The 22157-nt window shown below is 42.7% G+C and overlaps 2 protein-coding genes across 3 annotated transcripts in view; both read left to right on the top strand.

Moving 5' to 3' along the window:
- The window catches only part of LOC120499956 (ras-related protein Rab-10-like), a 30902-nt gene extending 29269 nt beyond the window's left edge, over window positions 1-1633 (top strand). For both annotated transcript variants that reach the window (XM_039704248.1, XM_039704250.1), the window contains one exon: window positions 1370-1633. In XM_039704248.1, coding sequence (XP_039560182.1) covers window positions 1370-1444 — 75 coding nt within the window. In that variant the 3' untranslated portion in view covers window positions 1445-1633. The remainder of the gene's footprint in view (window positions 1-1369) is intronic.
- A 6222-nt stretch (window positions 1634-7855) lies between these two features.
- Window positions 7856-22157, top strand: part of GAREM1 (GRB2 associated regulator of MAPK1 subtype 1) — a 101061-nt gene continuing 86759 nt past the window's right edge. The window contains exon 1 of the mRNA XM_039704241.1: window positions 7856-8350. Within this exon, the coding sequence (XP_039560175.1) occupies window positions 8230-8350 (121 nt within the window). The 5' untranslated portion in view covers window positions 7856-8229. The remainder of the gene's footprint in view (window positions 8351-22157) is intronic.

Genomic DNA, 22157 nt, shown 5'->3' with positions numbered 1-22157 from the left:
GCTGGAACTATGGCTACAGAAGGAAAAAGGAAAAAAATTGCACGCATCTTCTCCAGAATTTTAAGAAGTGATGAATATTCTCAGCCAAAGAGGCATAAAGCTTATTTGTAGCACAAGGGTGACTTTATATTTTGCCCTCATTCTGATGCAGCCGAGTAATTTTAGGTGAGTCTTTCTGGATGTAGTCAATGTTCAACTACCCTGTGACTTTCTATCTGTAAGTTTTCAGTTCTGAGTCGTGATTAGTATTGTACTTAACTACATGATGCCTTTTTTTCCCCTTCTTCCTTTCTTTTTTTCCTGTGCTTTGGATTTCATTCACTCTAGCTTAGATAGCTGTCGTTTCTGGAAGCTTCTCTGTATTACCAGACATGATTGTTTATGGCTGTTGGGTTTGGGTTGAGAGAGGAATGTGGTGAATCCAGTGGTTGCACTTATTTCTCCGTCCTTGGCTGGTAAACCTGCCAAGACACAGGCAGCAGAGTGGCAGGTAGAAAAGTTGGGGCTTTCATTTTCCTGGGCATGTGACAATATTCTGCGTCTTTGTGCCCTAGTTCAGGGTTCAGTGTTCATAGTTTCAGAGAACAAGATTGCGACATGTTCTGAATTGCACAACTGGGTTTGATTGTTTCTCTGGTCAACATTAATTATCTAGTTGAGTTCATTGCTGAAAGGAAGAGTCCTGGTTTTGATGATTTTCATTTTTGTTACAATCTGCTTTTGCAATCAGTACATAAATGTTTTACAAGGGTGGAGTGCTATTTTGAGAGTTTATCATGATAAAGACTGAACTGTTTCCATTTGGGGGTATTCCTGGTTATAAAATAGAGGCAAGAAAACAGAATTTTAGTGAATTTCACAAAACAAGTTAACATCCTTTATAACAGTTAATAGCCTGTGCCTTTTCTTTAGTGGGTACTAATATTCTGTGTTACATGTTCCTTTCAACTGGACTTTTCCAACCCATGCTCAGTACTTGAAAGATAAGGGTACTTAACTGAAAATTAGCTAAAATTGGTGTAGTCAACAGAAGAACCTGTACTTATAGAACAATTCATGTGAGTAAAGATTTATGGGATTGCACTTACGGTTTGTAGTGACTCCTCAAAAGACATTTTCTGTTACCTTCAGATTTAGGAGAGATGTTTGAGGCAGCTAAAGAATGTAAAGATGCCAAATGGGACTTGCATAGACATCAGTTTCCATGGAATTTATTAGAAAACTTCAATCATTTAATTAAATATTCAAAGGAAAAGCATATCCAGTGACTGCACCAAATATTTTACATTAAAGTATGTGAAAAAGCAAACTTTTCAACCGTTGTGTTCTAGTTATCTTAATGAAGTGTTTGCTTTTGTTTGTTTTTCAGAAATCCGGTGTATTACATGACTTAGACGTTGTGTCTCTAAATGAAACTAAGAAGAGAACCTGCTGTGCATTCTAAAATACTGTTTCTTATTCCATTTTCTCTTCAGGAAATATCAAGTCTTACAAAGGAACATAAAAAATTTTAAAAATGAGCCTGTAATCCAAAAATACAGTGTTTAAGCATCCTTTGTATTACACAGACATTGTCGCCAAATTTTTTTATATGTTTATATTATATTTTCGTATTTTTAATGTGAAGATAAAACAGTTATTTGATTTAGGAATTATTAGGTGCTTCACAGGGTGACAGTGCTTGAATGTAAATGTTTGCAGAAATGAAGTATAAGTGTACTAATTTTCTGTTATTAAAAAAACACCCTTCACTTTTTTGTGTTATTTAAACCAGATTTGTAATACAATGAACATTGACATCATCACACAAGCAACCTTCTGATATATGAAATCATATATCATTTCTTTAAGTACCTCATACTTAGTGCAATCCCATAAGACAAGTCTCAGAGAATTTTTGGCTTGGTTTCTTCTATACCCATTTCAGACATATACATGCTACTTCAATACTCTTGAATAGGGACTCTGCAAAGGTGATGTCTGAGAGAAGGAGATAAACCATATAAAGATTGGTGTCATAGAATGGTTTGGGTTGGAAGAGAGCTTGAAGATCATCTAGTTCCAGCCTCTGATGTGGACAGGGAAAACTTCCACTAGAGTATGTTGCTGGACATTCCTAAGAATTCTGAAAGCATGGAACAACCGAATGCATCCAATAATAATAATAATAATAATGTTTCTGTTATTTAAATTTCATAATTCCTTAAAATAGTTTACACAGGTGTTAGCAGCATACCTGCATTTTCAAATTTTTTTTTGTCATTTGTGACAAAAAGATGAAAGGCTTTCTTTGATACTGTGTTTATTGTATTTATGTTGTTTTGTCAAAGTATAAATAGAGGAGGTATCTGATTATGCTCATATAAATTTGTTTTATACAGACTTGTAATATCTTTAAAAATCCGTGGAGAATATCTTATTTAATTTTAAACAAGGGAAGAATCAGGATGCTGGTTACTTTTTCTTTAATCAAAAGCAAAGCACAACTCAAATCTGCAAGATAAGCAAAAATCAAACACAGGTTAAGAAATCTGAAAAATTGTGGCGACTATACTGTCTTCTTTTTTTATCTTTGCATAGGAGATGTGGTTTATCGATCATCATTTTAAATGACTAATGCTGTTGTGCAGAATTGTGTTTTGATCCATCTCAGTATATCCAAAATAACTAGCCCCACTGGCTTACTGTTCTGAAATGCCACTAACCTTCTGAAATACACTTGCTTCTTTTTTGAGGACTGTTTGCAGATTGTCATAATATCAAAATATTACTAAATCAGGTATTGAGAAAGAGAGCTCAAATGGAGCATATGGGACCAAATGTGCCTGAGCATAGTGCCAGGTTTATATGCCCCTAGCCCGGTTAGTGTGCCTGAAGAAATGTTACAAAAGGATGGGCTGGGCTCTGTATTTACAGCTGCTCTTGACTACTCATAATGGCCAGTCACTGAAGCTAGTGCTTTCCATAAAATCTGAAATCAAGAAACAAAGGATAATCCCTGACTTCATTAAAACCATAGCACGGGAAGGAAATAGTGCTGGAAGGGATTTTGAGAGTGTGTCTGGGTTCTCATCATATCTCAACCTCTGATCAGCTGCCCCTGATGTAATGCAATAAGCTGGTCAGAGACCTGCAGTGGTGGAGATTTCAGAGTGTCTCTGGGTGGCAGCAGTCCTTACTTAACTGGTCTGGTAAGCAGGAAATTTCCTAATACCTAACCTAACTGGTACACATGGAAAGTAGGTTCTCCCTTTCCTCTTGATGTAGGCAAACTCCTCTCCTCTCCTCTCCTCTCCTCTCCTCTCCTCTCCTCTCCTCTCCCCTCAAATGTTTAACTTGTCTCTGTATTTTCCAGTTTATTTGTTCCTTTTTCTAGCCTTAGACTTCTGGTGTTGGTGGTAGAGTGAAATTTGCCTTCTAAAATTGAAGGCTGAGGTTGAAAGTGTCAGCATCACCAGTGATGATTAAATAGAGTTTCACCTCTGTGGAATAACAGACCATTTTTTTCCTTAGCATTCTTACTATGCATCTTATCAACAGGCTTGCTATCTTTAAAATCCAATTTTCTAACTTTTTGGGAGCTTATCTTTCAGGTTTTGTCCATACATAGACTATATATTTATTAATAATTTAGTAATTTGACCTACTTTCTATTTTATTTCAGGTCATTGAAGATCTCATGATTCATCCAACTTAATCTTTATCTCACTTCCTTCCCTTCCTCTATAGAGATCGAATTCTGCAGTTTTGCATTTCAACAGTAGTTCTCTGATGAACTTTCAGCTGTCCTGAACTCACAGTTCATCTACTGGTTTTCTAGGTTTAAGCCTCCATGTAATTCCTCCTTCTTTTTTTAACAGTGAAAATAGATAAAAAAGGGTCAGATTAATTTGTAATTTTGATTTCTTCTCTTTATAACTAATGAGAATTTTAAGTAAGGAATTTCTTAAATTTATTTTTCCTTCATGCAGAGTTTCCTACCACTTGTGCTTAGGTATGATCCAGTCCCACCCGAGGGAGATGCAGATACACAGGTTCCCATGGCAGTTTTTGTAGGATGCTAACTCCTGCTAGCTGATGCTTCACCTAACACTCCGTGAGCACCATGAGTGCTCTCCTTTCACATCTCCTGGAGCAAAACAACTGACTTTTTCCAAAGATACTCATTGTAGATTACAAAAGTGCGCCAGTGGGGAATAAACACAACTCTCACTAGAAAGTGCCAACAAAGGTTTAAGTTGGACATCTTGGAAATGGATGGAAAATTTGGAAAAATTTCTTCATGAAAATTTCTTCATGGAAAGGGTTGTTAAGCATTGGAACAGGCTGCCCAGGGAGGGGGTAGGGACACCATCCCTGGAAGTGTTCCAAGAAATAACTTGAGGACCTTTGTGCTGTGCTTTAGTTGACAAGGTGGTGTTTGGTCAAAGGTTGTGCTCAATGACCTGATGGTTTATTTCAACTTAAATAATTTTATAATCCTGAGATTCAGAGAAAGAAATTTAGGATCTGATTCTGAAATGATCACTGCATCTTCAATTACATTCCACTGGATTTGTAAATATTAGGAAAATTGTGCCTTTGGTATAGGAACAACGAATGCAAATTATTTGGGCTTTTTTTACAGAAATACCAAATATTATGGTTTCCCATGAAACATACTGTATAAAGCTCAGTTTTGTTTGATGTGTGCACACAACACTGTAAAGCATGTTACCAGACTCATACTAAAATGAATTTGGTATGAACGGTTCCTTTTCAAATGTTAACACATACATGAACTGAGGATGATTTGAAATGCTTTAAAAATAACGTTATTGGCAATGGAATACACACATACTACAGATTTTACAGACTGTTGCATAAATGTGTTGTGAAATCAATGTGCAAGTCAATTCAAAATGCTTTTAAGAATAATTTCAGGGAGTATTCTGGGTCCTTTTGCGACTGCTTATGCTTTTATGGCAAGAATTTTCTGTTGATTCATAAAGACTGTCCCTGAACACCACCTGAAAGGCACATAGACAAAAACTAAGACGTTGTGAAACTGAGGCCCTGGCCCTAGGGTAGATTTGCTCTTCAGGTCTGGTAGCTTCATTAGCATTTTACACCTGTAGGAGACTGCTAAGAGATCACACTAAGGCATTGCTAGACATCAGGAAAATTATCTCTAAAGTGTTAATTATACATAAGGTGTAGTTAAAACAAGAAATTTCTGTTATGTGCTGGTGATTTGAATGCCATTTATGTACTATTAGAATATATTCCAAGGAGGTGGAGCTGGAGTACAGTTAGGAGACATAACAAAGTGACTCCAAGCGCAAGAACAAGACATTTAAATACTAATGAGCATTATGAACACTCTGCCTGGAGATAACTGAATGAAATTTAGATAGTATCTAGAAGTTACATTTTTTTAAAATCCAGTAAAATGGTTAAGAGTGGGCTAGTTTTTCACTGGTTGGAGAGTACACAAACTCAGTTATAGGAAGGCAGATTTAAAGGCCATAGGATATCTAGTATGGAAGAATGAAAAAAATGTTTCAAGACAAATCAACATTTCTGTGTGAAAGATGCTTTTCTTCCCAGACAGCAGAAGTGCATGATGTCTCAGAGAGACACATACTGTGAGATGGTATCTCTCCTGGAATTAATGGTACCCAAGATAGTGTTCAAGAACAATTCCTGACAGACTAGTGCTTCAAGTCCTGGTGAATCCCAGTCTGATCTGATCTGCTCCGTTTTACATAGTGCACCTGGAGACCTTGTCAAGCCTGAATGAACTAAACCCACGTGTTCCAAATTTCAGCAATAATGCTCTTAGCAACAGTGCTCAAGTTCACTGATGACACAAAGCTGTGAGGAGTGGCTGATACCTGCTGACCTGATGGGAAACAGCTCTGAGGAGAAGGACCTGAGGGTCCTGGTGGACAACGAGCTGTTCATGAGCCAGCAGGGTGCCCTGATGGCCAGGAAAGCCAATGGTATCCTGGGGTGCCTTAGGAACAGCATTGCCAGCTGATCCAGGGAGGTGACCTTGCCCCTGTACTCAGCCCTGGTGAGGCCACATCTGGAGTGCTGTGTCCAGTTCTCAATACAAGAGAGGCATGGAGCTCCTGCAGCAGGTCCAGTGGAGGTCAACAAAGATGATTGAGGGGCTGGAGCACCTCTCTTGCGAGAACAGGCTGAGGGAGCCAGGCCTGTTAGCCTTGAGAAGAGAAAAGAGATGACTGAGGGGACTTCAAAATGTTTATAAGTACCTGAAGGGAGGCTGTCAAGAGGATGGAGCCAGGCTCTTCTCGGTGATGCCAACCAATAGGACAAGACGGAACAGGCAGAAACTGAGGCACAGGAGGCTCCCCCTGAATGTCAGGAAGACCTTTACTGTGCAAGTGACCATGGACTGGAACAGATTTCCCAGAGGAGTTGTGGAACCTCCCTCAGTGGAGATATTCTGTAACTGTCTGGATGCAATCCTGTGCCATGTCCTCTGGGATGACCCTGCCTGAGCATGGAGGTTGGACCAGATGACCTATGTGGTCCCTCCCAACCTGACCCACTCTGTGATATTGCTTTGCACTATGCAATCCTGTGCCATGTCCTCTGGGATGACCCTGCCTGAGCATGGAGGTTGGACCAGATGACCCAATGTGGTCCTTCCCAACCTGACCCACTCTGTGATATTACTTTGCACTTCGATAGCTTAATTCACTGATGTTGTTGAAAACCATTTGGTGAATTTGGTAAGAAGAAAACTACTTTGAAAAGAAGTATCTTTTCAAGATAAATGTTAAAAAAAATTTAAAGCTAACTATTCTGGTAGATAGGCTCTAACAGCAGAAAAACCTCTTTTTGGAAAGAATGAAGGTTTTTCACAGTGTTGGAAAAATCCAGAGCCACACTGTATAGCAAAAGCAGGATGAGCTTCAAGCCAACCTTGATCCACATAAAGCAAGATAACTTGGGTTTTCTGTAATCTTCTATGTCGACTAGTTTCCATGGTCTTTGTTTCATCTTGGCTACCATGGATAAAGTCCCAGTCTCTGCGGCAGAGCAGAACAAGAGCATGTCTGTCTCAGCCCTCCTCGTGCTGGCAGTGCTGTGCCACCAGCAGTGACACAGGCACGCAGCAGTGTCTGGCCCTTTACCCAGGCCATGAGGAAGGCAGAGCAGCAGGAGGGCTCCTGGAACCACAGCTCTTCCCGGAGCTCTGCCATGCCTGGTAGTCTCAAGGATAGATAGAGAAGCTGGAGCCTGGAGAGAGATGTTGGTTGTGGATGTTGTCTGTCGTTTTGCTAATCACTGCAAGGCACTTTTATGTCTCTAGTCAACAGTAAAGGCTTAAATGTAGCCAAGTTTTCTGCAATAAAATAAACAGTTTTGACACAGAAGGGAACAAAATAAACTTGAGCACAGTACAGTGCAACCACCCAGGAGTTTTTCTGGTTTAAATTCCCAGAGTTTCTGCAGTCTGGCAGGCTGGAGATCAAAACGCATAAAAGAAAGGATAACATGAAATAAAACGTCTTACAAAGGTCATATAAGATTTCATCACAGAAGCCACTTTGAAGAACTAATGTCTACAAACGTTCCCATGCTGTGAAGACCTTTGAATACGCAATATGTGTAATACCTGCGTGTGCAGTAACAGTGCACAGCCTGCATACATGAACTCACACGTATATACATGACTCACAGGTGAAAACTAAAGGAAGAGATACATAGCCCAAGTGCGGGCTGCACGTCGGGCGAGCGGTCGGAGGGTGGAGTGAGAGGGACGGGCTGGGCGGCTCTGGCAGCCGCTGGCTCTGGCTCTCCGCGCCGGGCGGGCGGGCAGCCCGGCACTTTCCTTTTCGGCGCGGGGAGGAGCGGCAGCTGCGCAGGCGTTGCTCGCACCCTGTTGATTAGTCAGTGCTGGGATGGCGCTTCCTGGGCCAGGCGCGGCGGCGGCGGCGGGCGGCCCCAGCCGGTCCCGGGGGGCGGCGGGAGCAGCAGCAGCCGCCGCAGAGGCAGCAGCAGCCGCCGCAGCAGCAGCGGGCGCCCGGCGGGCCTCGCTCTCTGCCTAGCCCCGCGCGTCCCGGGCGCCTTGCGCGGAGCGAGCCGCGCTCCCTCCTCCTCTCCCTCCCGGCGCCCCCTCACCGCCCGCCCCGCTGGCAGCCGCCCCGCCGGGTGGGAGCACCCCGCCGGCGCTGCCTGTCTGGCTGCTCCCTCCCCTCCCGGGCCGGGAAGATGGACCCCGGCCCGCCGCTGGGCTGCAACCTCAAGGACGTGAAGTGGAGCGCGGTGGCCGTGCCCCTGGACCTGCTCGTCAGCACCTACCGGCTGCCCCAGATCGCCCGGCTGGACAGCGGTGCGTGGGGCGGGAGCGGGGCCGGGCGGGCGCCGGGCTGCGGGCGGGCTGCCGGACACGGTCCCGGGAGCGCTCTCCCGGCGGTCCTCGAACTGGCCTCTGCCGCTGCCGGGGCTCGGTGCAGGGCTCCCACTCGCCGCCGAGTCCGCGCGTTGCTTTGCACCGGCAGATCTGGGTAATGTGCCCCGTGCCCCTCCGCGGGTGCGGAGGGCAGCTCGGTGGAGCCTGTTTGCTGTCAGCAGCCTGCCCCACTGAGAGAGGTCCTCGCAGTCCCAAATTAAGCCTGGAAGGGCATTTCCAGCATTTCAGCACTGGAGTCCCGGTGTTTTGATGAAGTGATGATACAGCAAGGCCAAATTAAAAGGGATACAAAATAGCCAAGTGGGCTAAATCCCTTGTGTTACAATTCTCTAAGAAGGCCACGGACCTATTAAAAAAAAAAAAAAAAAAGGAGTAACATAAGAAGCCTTTGTAGTCTCCCGATAACTTTTTATTACAGTTCACTTGGGTGCTCACCTGCCGTTTCCAAGTGTGCAGCTTTTTATTTACTCCAGGAAATATGAATCAGGTCTGACAGAACAGCTATGACAGCACCGTTTTACCGTTCCTAGATCCATGTCTTGAAAAGTAATGTGTCGGCACAGAGAACCAGGGAAATATGGGAATTTTCTTATGAAGGCTCAGACAGCTGCTGTGTAATAGTGTGTGTGTTTGTAATAATATGTACCATTGCATGGTAGCTCCATGAAAATTGTCCAGCTCTCTAAAGGAATGCAGAAGATAACTCACAAATTGGAAAAAAAATTCTGGGCTTTTTAATTCATTAGCTTATGAAGTCATCATGTACTTTTATGATATAATAGAACAGTTTTTGATTTATCAAGTTTTGTATTGATTTGAAAAGTTAAAAATGAGCGCAGGCATTATCCTCTGTTACTTCCCAGTGTACAGGTCAAGATCAAGACTGTTTTATTACTTAACTGCAATTTCCATACTGCAGTGATGATTTTTGACTTTGCCCCTGGATTATGCAGTATTTTTTCTTTCACTCGTAATAATTCCTCAGAGCTGGCACTCAGGAGCAGGTTAAAGAAAAGAGTTTTTTTGCTTTTTTAACTGAGTCTGCCTGTTCATCATACTGTCAAATGTATGTTCTCCTGTGAGAATGGCAAAGCTGGTGTGTTAAGGAGTTCCTCGTGGTAATACCTTCTGTCACTAGGAACAGCTAAGATGGCCTCCAGTCACTGCACTTAAGGCTGTTATTTTACTCGAGGCTCCTGGCACTATTTCAGGCTGTAACAGGATGTATATATTGATGACTTATTAATTTCCCTCTCTGTGTGTTACACCTCCAAATCTCCCCGCTCATTTTGTCTTCCTTCATTGGAAGGTACCTGAAAAAGCTTTGTGGGTAGAGAAACTTTGTGGGTTTTGAAGCAAGCAGCTGTTGGGGTTTTTCTGGGGGGGGTGGTCCTTGTGTTGGAGCTGTTGATGGGAATATCCCATAATTTTTGGGGAGACAAAGATGTGGCTTTTGTGCGAGGGCTTCTTTGTCCCATGTGCCACATTTAAGAGCATATGCACAAGCAAGTGGATGTAAACAGACCTGAGCCCTGCTGCCCATGCCCTGAGATGGCCAGACAGGAGGCAGCTGTTGCTGTAGGTGTCCTGCAGTAGTGGTTCAGCCCTGCACTAAGCCCTGCCAGGAGGCAGGCTCAGGTGGGGCTCTGTGTGAAGGGCTTCAGGTTGGAGCTGATTTAGGTCTACCCGGTTCCGTGACTCGTGAGTCTGGTTTTACCTACTCAAATGCATGTACTTTTAACTTCAGGCACTACAGACAGCAGACAAATCAATATTTTATAAAGAACGCAGACGCCATGGTCTTGGGTATGGGAAGAGAATGCTTTTCCTTTTTCCAGAGAAGCTTGTCTTGCAATAAGAGAAAGCAACCATGAATCAGCGCATAGCCTTCTAAAGGAGGAAAGTTGGGAATGTGCAATGCTTGTGGAATTGACTGGAGCACGGGCTGCTGCAGGGTGGTTGCTCTGCATCCCAGTTCTTGTCTTGCAAAGTGAACAAGTGGAGTTCTGTCGGAAAATTTCTTGATGCAACGCTGATGAAAATAAATGCAGAGTCCAATTCAAATGTGTGTCATCCAGTGCTTAGGAAGTTTAAGGCTACCTCTGTTAGCAAGGTAGTGTCGTGTGCCAGTTTTATCAGGGTGTGGCTCTTATCTTTGGGTCAGGGTTTGTTTGCACAGAAATGCCCTCATGTCTTCTTCAGGTGCCGAGTTCCTCTCGAGGTCAGCGGAAGCTGCATGTGTTTCGTGCTGTTGGAAATTGAACCACCTGTAGATGTCTGTCTTCAGTCACCTTTTGATTCTGTGGTTGGCCTGTGTCTGTAGCAGCAAGTTGTTTCTTGGCTGTTCTTTCATTTTTCATGAGGTTTTGTGAAAGCCAGAATTTGTTTCTTCTGGCAAACCAGGAGGCAGGAGAGGATTGTAAAGCTGGAGTTGTATTCTCTTCAGAAGATGTCAGTCTTATTGTGTTGTTTCTACATTTCTTCACGGAGTTTAGCACTTGGTGGATAATGTTCTTAGATGACACCCACACGAGATGTCCAGTTTTGCACTGTTGCTGCACCTTCTGGCCTTTCAGTATGAAGCGGAAGAATGGGTATGATCAGTTCAGTTTTCTTCTTTGAGCTTGGGTGTGCAGCTCCTGGAAAATTGCCCTAAGTAATTCAGTTTGATTTCTTGACAGGATGAAGTTATGAAATATTTATGTGCACTAAATTTGGTCCTCTGCTGAGAAGGGAGGGTTTTTCTTGATGGTATGGGAGGAAGTAGTCTTTTGTTACATCAAGATATAGTTGGAAATAGTTAGGCATTCATGCCTACCTTATCCATCTAGAAATGATAAATATGTCAGCTTCTGGGGGATTTTTTCAGGTTTGAAAACCTGGAAAACTTTTCAGGTTTGGTTTTGTTTTTTGGGGTTTTTTTTTTAAATTTTAAGACTGGTTGTGTTTCAGGTTGTGCTTTTGGATGCTGTTAAGTCAAATCTTTTTTTGTTGTTGTTGTTTTGATGTGTTCATGTGTTTTGTTGTTTTCCTGGTGAACATTGTTATAGTAATTGAACAAATAGACAATAGAAGAAAACCCAAACCTGTCACTCTTGAAGGGAGCAAATGGGTTTTGTATGGGTTTTTTTTCCCCCAACCTCCATAACAGCTTAAATATTTCTAGATGATAACTCAAATACAAAACTGCTAAAAAAGTGCTGAACACCCTACCAGAGAAAATGCATGGACTTGATCTCGTGCTGTGGAATTCACTGAGTGGGCTCTTTCAGATGAAAAGAAGCAAGACTTGAAGAGCAAGAGAGGAACGAGCTTTGTGCTGTGTTTTTCCTGTCCTCCCCCCTTTCTGCTCCCCAGTCCCGATTTGCATTGTCACAGCTGAATACCACCCCAGTGAGAGTCTTGTGGGTGGGTGCAGTGGGGGAAAGATTTTGCTCTGGGAACCCGTAGCAGAAAGAGATCTTATCACAGTGTGGTTTTTGCAATGGGGCAAAAGGTGAGCATGGCTGGCCTGTGAGAACCAGGGCTGCACGTGGGGCTGGGCTTGGCTCTCCTCAGTCCATGAGAGAAAAAGCTGATGGCGAAGCTGTGACTGTGTCTTGTTGCTAGTACAGAAATGATGTTGTGCATGGTGGTCTCAGGGCTTTAGATTTCTGGTAATTATTTTTCTAAGGATAATTTTGGAAGGTAAAAGAGAAATGCTATCAAGGTTAAGATCGAGAAAATATTGCTTTGTATAGAGCTGAGCTTTAGGCCAAGCTCTTCTTAGTAAGCTTACTGCTCCCTTCAGATTCCTAAGAGCCTGTCATTCTTTTTCTTAGTGGAACTCCCTTTTCCCCAGACAGTCTTGATGTGTTTTCACAAGTAAAGATCAGCCTTTGCTTGCAGGTGTTTTTTTACCCATATATTGTGTATGAACTGGAAGAGTTCACAGAAATTCCCAGTTTGTATAAAAAGACTAAGGATTATGGGATTAAAAGACCATGTGGTCCTTTGATTTTTTTTTTTTTCCCCTAAGTGATATCTAGAAAAAAAAAATGTAGTGGTGCTGTTAGGATCAAGTATAGTGGCACTTGACCTCAATTCATAGGGAAGTGATTCCCTACTGTGCATGGCAGGGAAAACATGCTGAACTTTCCTGCAGAGGAGATGATGGATCTCAACAAGCCACCCAGGCAGTGAAGGAAATTCTTCCTTATGCATTGTAAATGTGCTGTAAGATGAAATGGCAGAATTGGTAGCTATAAAGAAACGAAAAATCTGTAAAATGGGTAACAGATTTAAAAGGGGATTTTCTTCTTTCTTACCCTTAGGTGAACTCCTGCACATATCAGTAGTGGGTGAATAGTGAGTTCGTACTGCTGTTGCTCCTGGGGACAAAGGGATTTTATTTAGTTTTGTTTCAGGTTCTCTTTTTCTCTTCCATTTCAAAACTTTCTCATAGTGACAACTGTCTGCCCCAGTCGTGTTCAGGGGACTATTGTTCTATTCAGCACATTACTGTAGAGCTGATTCCAGTTCTGGAAACTAAGCACCCTCACATCTTATCAAAAAGATCATACTCAATAGAACAGCATGGCCATGTACATAATGAAAATTTTGCATTGCGTCACTCCACAAATGTGGGTTATCTGTGCAGCTGAACAATACTTTGAAACTACAAAGAGACTTATTCTTTAAAGGTCTCAATGCTGCTATCCGTGCTTTAATTGTCTTGAATGACCTCCTTCTTTTGAGAAGCTAGTGCAGCACGTCTCAGTAGTCTGCTATTGAATAAATCTTTAAAAGGCATCATGTGGGAGTAGGGCGAAGCTTTTGAACGGACCAAGAAAGAGGTTTCACATATGCTCAGACCCTGGGTAATGGCCGTGATCGGATTGCCAGCTGTAGGTGTGGCTGCCTTGTCCAATGAGGTGTGGCAGGTGATAGTCTTATGTATGAGGCAGGCAAGACAAGTGTTTGATTTGGCAGCAAATATCTTCAAGATCCATTGTATCCACATGGCTTGATTTCTTCCTTAGGTGCTGAACAGCTTTGAAACTCTGACTGTTTATACTGTGTGTTCTGCTATTAAAGAAAAATTCCAGTAGCATCTCCTGCTTGCTTCCTCTTCTTTCTGCCTTCACGGTGTGTTCTGCTGTTTCCATCAAGACAATTGCATGAAAAAAAACAACTGACAGGTTGCCACTAACCACTGCTCCTGGGTTTTTGTTTTGGTTGGACTGTTTTTTTCCTTTTCCCTTGCTGGCAGAGATGTGTTCCAGAAACATTTTATTGAAAAAGCTTTTAATTCATTTAAAACCTGCAGCTACCGAATGGTGTCTGTGAAGATTATCGTGCCTTTCTGGAGATGAAAGCCAGTAGCTTGGCAAAACCTGCTCCCAGGAGTACCCTGGATTTCCAGTGAGATAGGTAGAGTTCAGCATCATACCCATTTTAGTAGTGTGTATTGTGTGTTCTTAACCAGACATTTGAACCCTTGGTGGTGTTACATAGTTACATAGCTCTTACTTCTTGTGTGCTTAATAACAGAGAAAAATATGAAGATTTATTCAAGGTGTGAAACTACTAGCTCTTTGTTTCAGTTTCTAAAGCTTTGAGTTTGTGAGGTGAAGCCTTCATGTACATAACTGGATAAACACTTCCTGGATGGTTATGTAGTTCAGGTATTGGAAGTTGAAATACCATTAGTCTTTTCTTAACTGGAATTCAAGTGCTATAACTTTACATTCTCATCCCACCCCCACATTTAAATTACATCTACCTTTCAAATAAAGCACAAGATACACATAAAATCTAAGGTATTAAGGTACCTCAAACAGTTAGTCAAACCCCTAAGCTTAAAACAAATGCGGTGTGATGAATCATATGCTGCTGTTGCAAGGAATGGTATAAGTCTAGCATAGGAAAGAAGGGCTTCGTTGTTTTCTGCTTTGTCTGTAAGTGCTGTTCTGGAACTAGGTGTTCCTGGCTTCGGTGATTACGTGAACTGGCACTCCCTGTAATGCCCCAGCAAAGGCTATGCCAAGATGAAATGCTGGAGGATATTGGACAGCATGGTCTGGTGCAACAGGATTTGATGGAAGTTGTGGGAAGAGTTGCAGTGTGTTCCAGTCATTCCAGTGGTGGTTTGTCAGAAGCAAAGGGCATGGGTGTTGCTGTATTTCCTTTTGGCATTAGGAGTAACAAGTTGGTTGGATTAGGGCAGCTTAAGTCTCTCCCCTATAGGAAAATATTCATCATCTTAATGTGGATTGCATATGACTCAAAACCAACCTTCATAAAAGTCAGCGAGCCAATATTTCAAGTCTGAATTTTTTTGCTTTTAATGGTGCTTCTCTTTGGAAAGAGTTTTACGTAGCATTTGTGGTCTGTGATTTTCATACCATTTGCAGTATGAAAAACTTGTGGAGCAAACTTCACTGTGCCTCCACCTGTAAGCCATGTCTGCTCATCTAAAGGGCTTAGCACGGAAATGTAAAATTGAGGTGTATAAGCAGATTGAAGAGTGTCTTTGCTGAGGATTAGAGCCACATCTGCACTGCAGTCTCTGAGGCGATGTGCAAGTCGGCATAAAACTAATAAATCACAGCTTTGTCAGGGCACCTGCGTGCTTGGCTGAGGCTTTGCACCAGCAAGAATAGCTACTGTGTCTCAATATCTCCTGTACCCCTGCTATGTAATGTATTGCCCTGCCAGGCTTGGTGCTGCATGCTGGTGGGGGGAGAAGGGTCTTCCTGGGGCTGGGGAGGTTGTGGAGTTCAAGGCTGCCTGTTATGTGGAGGGAGATGCTCCTGAGACTGCAAGGTGCACACTGAGTGGATCAAGCCGTGATGTAGACGTGAAATGCCGAGCAACAGCTGCCAGAGCTGTGTGTTTGGGGGTGTAGGGAGCCCTGTACCAGGGATTGCAGCATCTGCACACCCAGACAAGAGCTGATGGGCTCTCAGCAGAGGAGTGGATGGTGATTTTCCCCGGAAAAGCAGCAAATCTTGTTGCTGTGGAGAAGGTCACTTGGAGCTTCCTGGAAGTGCAAATATTTCAAGTAATTTTGAATTTCTTGAAAGTGTCCTTTTTGGTTTTGGGGTTTTTCTTTCAGGAGCTTATAATCTTGTAGTCACAGAGAACTTGGATGTGTGTGGATTTCCTTGTTCTGTGAGAATGTCCCTGGGCTTCTAAGAGAACCAAGAATAAAGATTTAAACATGGTTTCAGAGACTGGAAGATGCCCAAGATCTAAACCTGATGAAGTTGATACTGGAGTTGCTTCATACCAGGGCTAAACCCTAGTGACTCAAATGTTATGTAAAACACAACATGCTGCAATTCTGTTTGTGAAATGAGCAGGGAAAACATTGTGGTGGCGACAAGGAAGTTGGGGCATTTCTCCTTACAGTCAGAACTGGGGGAGTGGGAAGAAAAGCTGAGTAAAGAAGTAGAAGCCTCTTTTGATGGGCCATTTTGTGCCATGTGCTGCTTTGCTTTCTGTCTTGGTGCCCTCATGGCAAAACCTCTGCCTGGCATGGGTGAGGATGTGGCTCCATGGGTGACAGGTTTTCAGGGGCAAGCTGGGGGACTGCAGCCACTGTTCAGGGGAACACCAGCTGCTGGCTGGGATGCAGTGTGGGGGTGTGCATCCTCCAAAGGCGATGTGCTGGACTAGAGGCTGTGTGGGGACACTGTTCTGCTGTGCAAGGAGGATGTGGGCTAGTTGCACAGAGATTAACCACCCTGAATAGAGTGCATAAGCCTTCACTCTGTGCTGAAGGGACAGGCTGTGTGCCCAAGGCTGACCCAAGGGCACAAGTGGAGGAAGGTCCCTGCATGCAATATAAGCAGTCATTTCAGAGCTGCCCCCGACTCGGTGTTGCACTGCCAGGGCTGCTGCTCAGCACTGCATGAGCTAGGCAGCCAGACTGAAGCAGAGCATGTTTGCCTTGCAGCTGGGTTTGTAAAAGATATGCAGTCTAAATACTCGTTACTAACTTCCAGGAGCTATTTCCAAGTAGTCCACAAATGCTTGGATACCCCCTCTCCTGTGTTTGTTTCTCAGTTTGCAGCTTTTCTGTTGTTGTGGTTCCAACTGGCAGTTTTGCTTATTTGCCCCACTGAAAGCTATTCTTGTTTCTTCCTGGCACCTCACCATTTTGGAGATGAAGGCGGGAAGATTGGGGTGGGAAAATGAAGGAAACTGGTTTTTTAAGGAGGAGGAGGAAAATGGCATTTGTGCACAGATCTCTTCTTGTTCAACTTTCCTGTTGCATCTTTCAGTGTGTCTCTTTAGACCATAGTGGGTTCAAGGAACTCTTGGCTCCAATCTGTGCCATTTGTTCCATGCCCTGTCCTGCACTTGTGGGCTTCCAGGATGTGTTGCAAGGTTATCTGCAAGGTTGCTTGTCAGGTAAAACTCACAGCACTGTCCAGCAGAATGGAGCAGTGCAAGGAGCTGCTTCTCGTATCCTTTCTTGTCTTCACATAGGATAGTCCTTCCTTTCGCTCTTTCCATCTGTTGTGCTGTCTTCTTCCAGCACCTGTGCAAACTCTGCTTCTCCATACCCTCATCTTTTTGCTCTGCCCTCTTCTTTTTCCCTCAGCATGGACGGTCTTTGTTGGACCAGAGAGCAGTGTGGTGTTTTTGTGTGTGTGTTCCAGGAGGGATAGCTGCCTATGTGCTACCAGACGTGGGAAAGCAAGCAAGCAAAGTAATTTTAGGCATTTCTAGAGACTTCAGTGTTTCTGGTCACTGGGGGCAGAAGCTGGGATTGCAACTCATTGCTGTTAAAAGGAGTTGCAATTCCTTCCCTGCTGGAGAGGGGTGGCTGCTATCAGTGCTGAAAACATGGGATCTCCTCTGTGGAGTCCTCCACTGTGCTGCTGACATGATGTTTTGTTTCACTTTGGTGAAGGGAGCTTTGCTGGCAGGACTCAAATGTGAATTGATAGGCTTTGCATGTAATGCTTCCTTTTCTTAGCCTACAATGATGGCTGGCTTGACCTAGAGAATAAGAGTGGGCATGCTGAGTATTTGCAAGAATAGTAGTAATCCTTGTCAATTTGTGATATGATGTGATGATCCAAAAGGAGAATCTTAGGTGTGTATCCTTGCTGAAAGACTGTTTTCCAAAGCACTTAATTATATTTCTGCTTCTTTCTTAAGAATTTTTATTAAGGCTTCTATGTATTCAAAGGACAAACTGCCCTGTTTCCTCTTTGAAGAGGCCACAGGCACACACATAGAGTTAAATCTGAGATCTTACCCGAGTTACACTCACATCATTTCATTATGGTCAGACGTCTTTTTTTTTTTCCTGTCTTAATCTTTGAATGTAAAGCAGAAAACTCGTAGCAGGAAAATATAAAAAGCATCTGCACTTGTGTGACTCGGAGAGGTGAGAGGGCTCAAAATACAAAGTGTAGTAACACACACATGTTGCGGCAGCCCCTGGACCCAGGATGTGGCTGCAGACCAGCAACAAAACTGTGACAGCACTGCAGCCAAATGTAGGGCGAGCTGGAGGAGAAGAATTTTCTGTTGCATGTCTTATGGGTTGCAATGTCAAATATCATTTGGATTCCTGTCAATATATAACAAAATATCCTAAGACCAAATTGCCTGCGGGCAAAGATAAATGTGCCCTCAAGGGGAGAGTGAGGCATGATGGGCTTTTTTATTCACTTTGTGTTCTGCATGCTGCTTGCTAAAAGTAAAAGCTTTCCTTTCCACAGGAGGGTGGGTTGTTTTTTGAGGTTTTTTTGGTGTGTGCCTTCTTGAGGTGATAGAAATATTATCAAAGAGCTGTTAAGAGCTGTTATTCACTCTTCCCTTAGGTTTTATTAAAAGCAATATCCATTCTTCTTATACTTTATAGCAGTAATATAGATTTCTCTGAAACAGTGGAAATAAACTGCCTTCAGGATTAAGACTGTTCTTGATCAGAAAAGGTGTAGGGCTGTTTTAAATGTGTTCCTCCTGTTAGTATTCCTGTATTACTCAGATACTGTTCCAGGATGTAAGCAGACCAAAGAGGTGCCTAATTAGAATTGAACATCCATACTTCTCTCCCTGTATGCAGTCAGCCCACGTTTGAAGAGGCATTACCTGCCTGTTAGTGATACTTGAATTTTTCCAGGTTGAGCTGAAGGGTTATGGTGGATGTAGCTCAAATGCAGAGGCAATGGCAGCTCCAACAATCAGGTGCTGTGTGTGCACAACCCATTAGTGCCTGCTCGGACTGTGAGGGCACAGGGAGGTGGGCCAGGCCACTGGGCAAGCAGCCAGGTGGCGGCCCCACTTCAGAGCAGAGCTGAACTTTTGTTCACTTCCAGCTGGTTTTATTTCATCCTTAAACCCAGGCTGCAAGAAAGATGAGAGACAAATTAAATTGTAATGATGAGTTCTCTAAAAGCCAAAGAAAACTATGTTTGAGCAGCTCCTGCATTTGGGCTACTTATTTTTAATTGGGAGCTTGTCCAAGATGTCCTAAGTTCAAGCAGGGATCACTGCTGTGCAACACAAAGTGCCATAGTGTCCTTTTAGGACTTGGGATAGATAATGAGAGGATAGAGCATGTTTACTTGGATGCTATTTTAAAATATCATCTAATTATAAATAACTGTCAATGAGAGCTCCCCAGCTCTCATGCTGTGCCCAGGAAAAGTCTGAATGAATAGACTGTTTCTCTGTCTGCCAGGGCAATCTGGATTCAAATTCTAGCTCTTAAATCCATGAGGTTGGTAGGGTTAACATTTTCTTCATCGGCATCCCAACTCTGGGGAGCTTTACCCAGCCTTTCCTGACCTCACTGCTTAAGACCTGTGCAGCAGCAAAGGTGTGCAGCTGCCTCTGGCTTGATCAGCTGAAGCAACCACTCTGTATCTGTGCTTGGACATAAATAGGAAGTCAGTGACAGTGTGTTAAGTGCAATGCTAAATGCTCCCACCTCTTAAGTATTAAGCTCCTCCAGCTGGGCACCTGATGCTAAACAGGCACTTGGAAGTGTGTCCTCCAGTGGACCTCACAGTATTTATAGACACATCTGAGCAGGAGCTCTCTACAATGAGGAATGCCTGCCTCTAGTGAAAGAGAACCTCAGTTTCTCTGAATGAAGTATTTAAAGGAGCTTATTTGTATGGCAGCAAACTGCTCAGAGGTCTCATTACTGCTGTGTTTTTCCTTTGGTCAGGTAGAGCTGTTGTTCTCTTTACCTCTCAGACCGCTTTTGACAGCTACACTTTGCATTCTTAATTTCCAGGCCTGGTGCTTTCATTGCAAAGGGCAGATAAAATATTTTAACTTTTTTGCCCCTTCAGCTTTGGCCATGAGAATTCGAAATGGAAAATCAATGACATATGGGATCAACACAATTCCTTTCTCTCACTCCCTATGGTAACAATAAACTAGGCTGGAACCTCTCTTGCTTGCAGTGAAAAGTTATTTAGCTTTCTCCTCAATATTTCTGACCTGTGACCATTTTAAGTGCAGTTAAACTTGTCATTCCTTGCTGTTTTTCTTAGCACTTCAGATTTGTGGTCTTAGGTGACTTCAAAACCAGAGAGCTCTCTTCTGTAAGAATCTCATTTTTTTAAGGAATTGAGTGGTTGTATGATTTATTTCCCTTCCTTTTTTTTTTACAATGACAAATAGTTGCCACTAATAGTTGGCAGACATTCAACATGTTGCAGAGTATCAGAATAGTTTAAAGAATTGCTGATATTTTCTAGGCTGTTGTAAGTAACCATGGTGTTTGACTGTTTTGTTTGATCAGTCATAGAATTAAATCTGTCATGAGGTTACAGCAAATCTGCAGTTACATCTGATGATGCTCAGTATTAATAAGAAGAGTAATTATGGTAGCAATAGAAAGTTACTCTGTTTTGGAATGTGAATGTTAAGATGTTGTTGTACTGAGTGGTTTTTTCCCCCTGTGTGGGAGTGAAGAGCAGTCTGTGTTGAAAGATGTGTTTTGGCTTGTTTGACTTGAATTCATAAAAAGTAAGGTTTCTCATTCTGGGATGTTAGTTCTGAAGGCTTGAAATAAACACAAATAAAGCTCAATGAAATCTGTGTTGTTACTACTCTTTTTTTTTCTCACTAGTTTTCTTATGAACACAAAGAAAGCAAGATGTCAAGGTTCAAACTGTGAGATTGCTGAAGTCAGCAGAGAGTTTACCATCAGTGGCGGTGGCACCAAAATTCCAGTTACTGCTTATTTAAAATATTTGTCCTTCTCTTCCCTGCAGTAGGTCAAACAGGTTTTTTTAAGACTCACTGAGATGCTGTGTCTGTATATTTGCAGCTAGGGAAAAGCTTGCCTTGGAACAAACTGGATTTTTCAGTGGATTAATCTGTCCCATAGCTTTGTAATGAGATTATGGTTTATGCTGATTTGTTGCAACAGTACTGGTATATCCAGTCATTCCAATAGCAAAATTCTAATCCTAGAGAAATAAATCTGTCTTCTTGCTGGCAGGCATAAAAAGAATAGGTGGTTGGGAGTCTCTGCTGTCTTGTTAGGTATTAGTGGGTGATAGCTTAAGTTCAGCATCAGTTGGATTGAAGCAATTTGATTTTATCAGGCTTTTGCAGAGGAATTGGAAATTGCAGAAATAAAGCCTTATCTCCTTTCTCTTGATTGTGAAATATTTAATGGTTGCCCAGAGCAAAGTCTGATCACAGTACTGTGAGGCTGAAGGATTACATCAATGCACAAAGTACCCCAGGTAGTAATACAAGGCACTCTGAGGGTGATGCTGTCCTTGCTCCTTCCTTGCTGAGCAGGTGGGGTCAGTGAAGCAAGCTGGATTCCCTGTTCAGACAACTGAAAATTATTGCAGTGCAGCCAACAGCAGTTGTGTTTCAGCCAAGGTGTACTGGTGGCAAGAGGCTTCATCTGGGACAAACTATTTCTTGGGTAGATGCATCTTGCCCAGCTCTCCCTGAAGCTGCAGGAAGATTCAGTGTCCCTTGCTCCACCATCCAAGGTGGAGACAAGTGTCACTGCTGCTGGCAGACCTTGCTGCGGATGAGCAGCTTTTGGGCAGCACTGGATGAGGTTGGAGAAGTCTCATGGACATTTCCTACATTGTCTCAGCAGTGAATAAATGAAGAGATGATGTGAAATTGTTGTTGAGTTTGTGAGGCACAACCTGAGCTGGCTTTGATGCCTTGCTCTCAAATAAAAATATTTTAAAAACCTCTTTTTTTAGACTCTTTTGTAATTAAAAAGCAACTCAACACCAGTAGGTTGAGTCTTAATCTGACAGACAGCACAGAAGAATTTCGACTAATTTTGCTTGAACTTCCATGCTTACAACTTTTCCCCATTTCTTGTTTTTGGCAAAAGAAGGAAGAATATAAGTAATCATAAAATCAAATTAAGTATGAATCCTTATGCTGTCAAAGGAAACTTTTCACCCACTGGAAGACATAAAGTTTGTGCTGCTGATGGAAGGTCAAGTCAGTATTACTTGGGTTTATTTTTTTTGGAGAGAGGAGTGTTAAGTTGCAGTTTGAATCATGACAGAAATGCTTGTTGATCCAGATAATGGGAAGCAGCACAAATGAATGTGCTGCAGGAATGGAAGTGTTAAATGGAAGCACATATTGAAAATTACTTGGGAATTTGTTTGAGACAAAAAAGGGAAACTGAAAAGTGAGGCTGATTATCAGTAGCCCTAGATATAACTGGAATATTTTTCTAGATCTTTGTGTTGAAAGCTCAAAAGAT

This window comes from Passer montanus, unplaced genomic scaffold (genome assembly GCF_014805655.1).
Source record: "Passer montanus isolate IOZ18808 unplaced genomic scaffold, ASM1480565v1 scaffold170, whole genome shotgun sequence".
Classification (NCBI taxonomy): domain Eukaryota; kingdom Metazoa; phylum Chordata; class Aves; order Passeriformes; family Passeridae; genus Passer; species Passer montanus.
The sequence above is the reverse complement of the archived record's forward strand: the minus strand, read 5'-3'. Positions and strand labels throughout refer to the sequence as shown.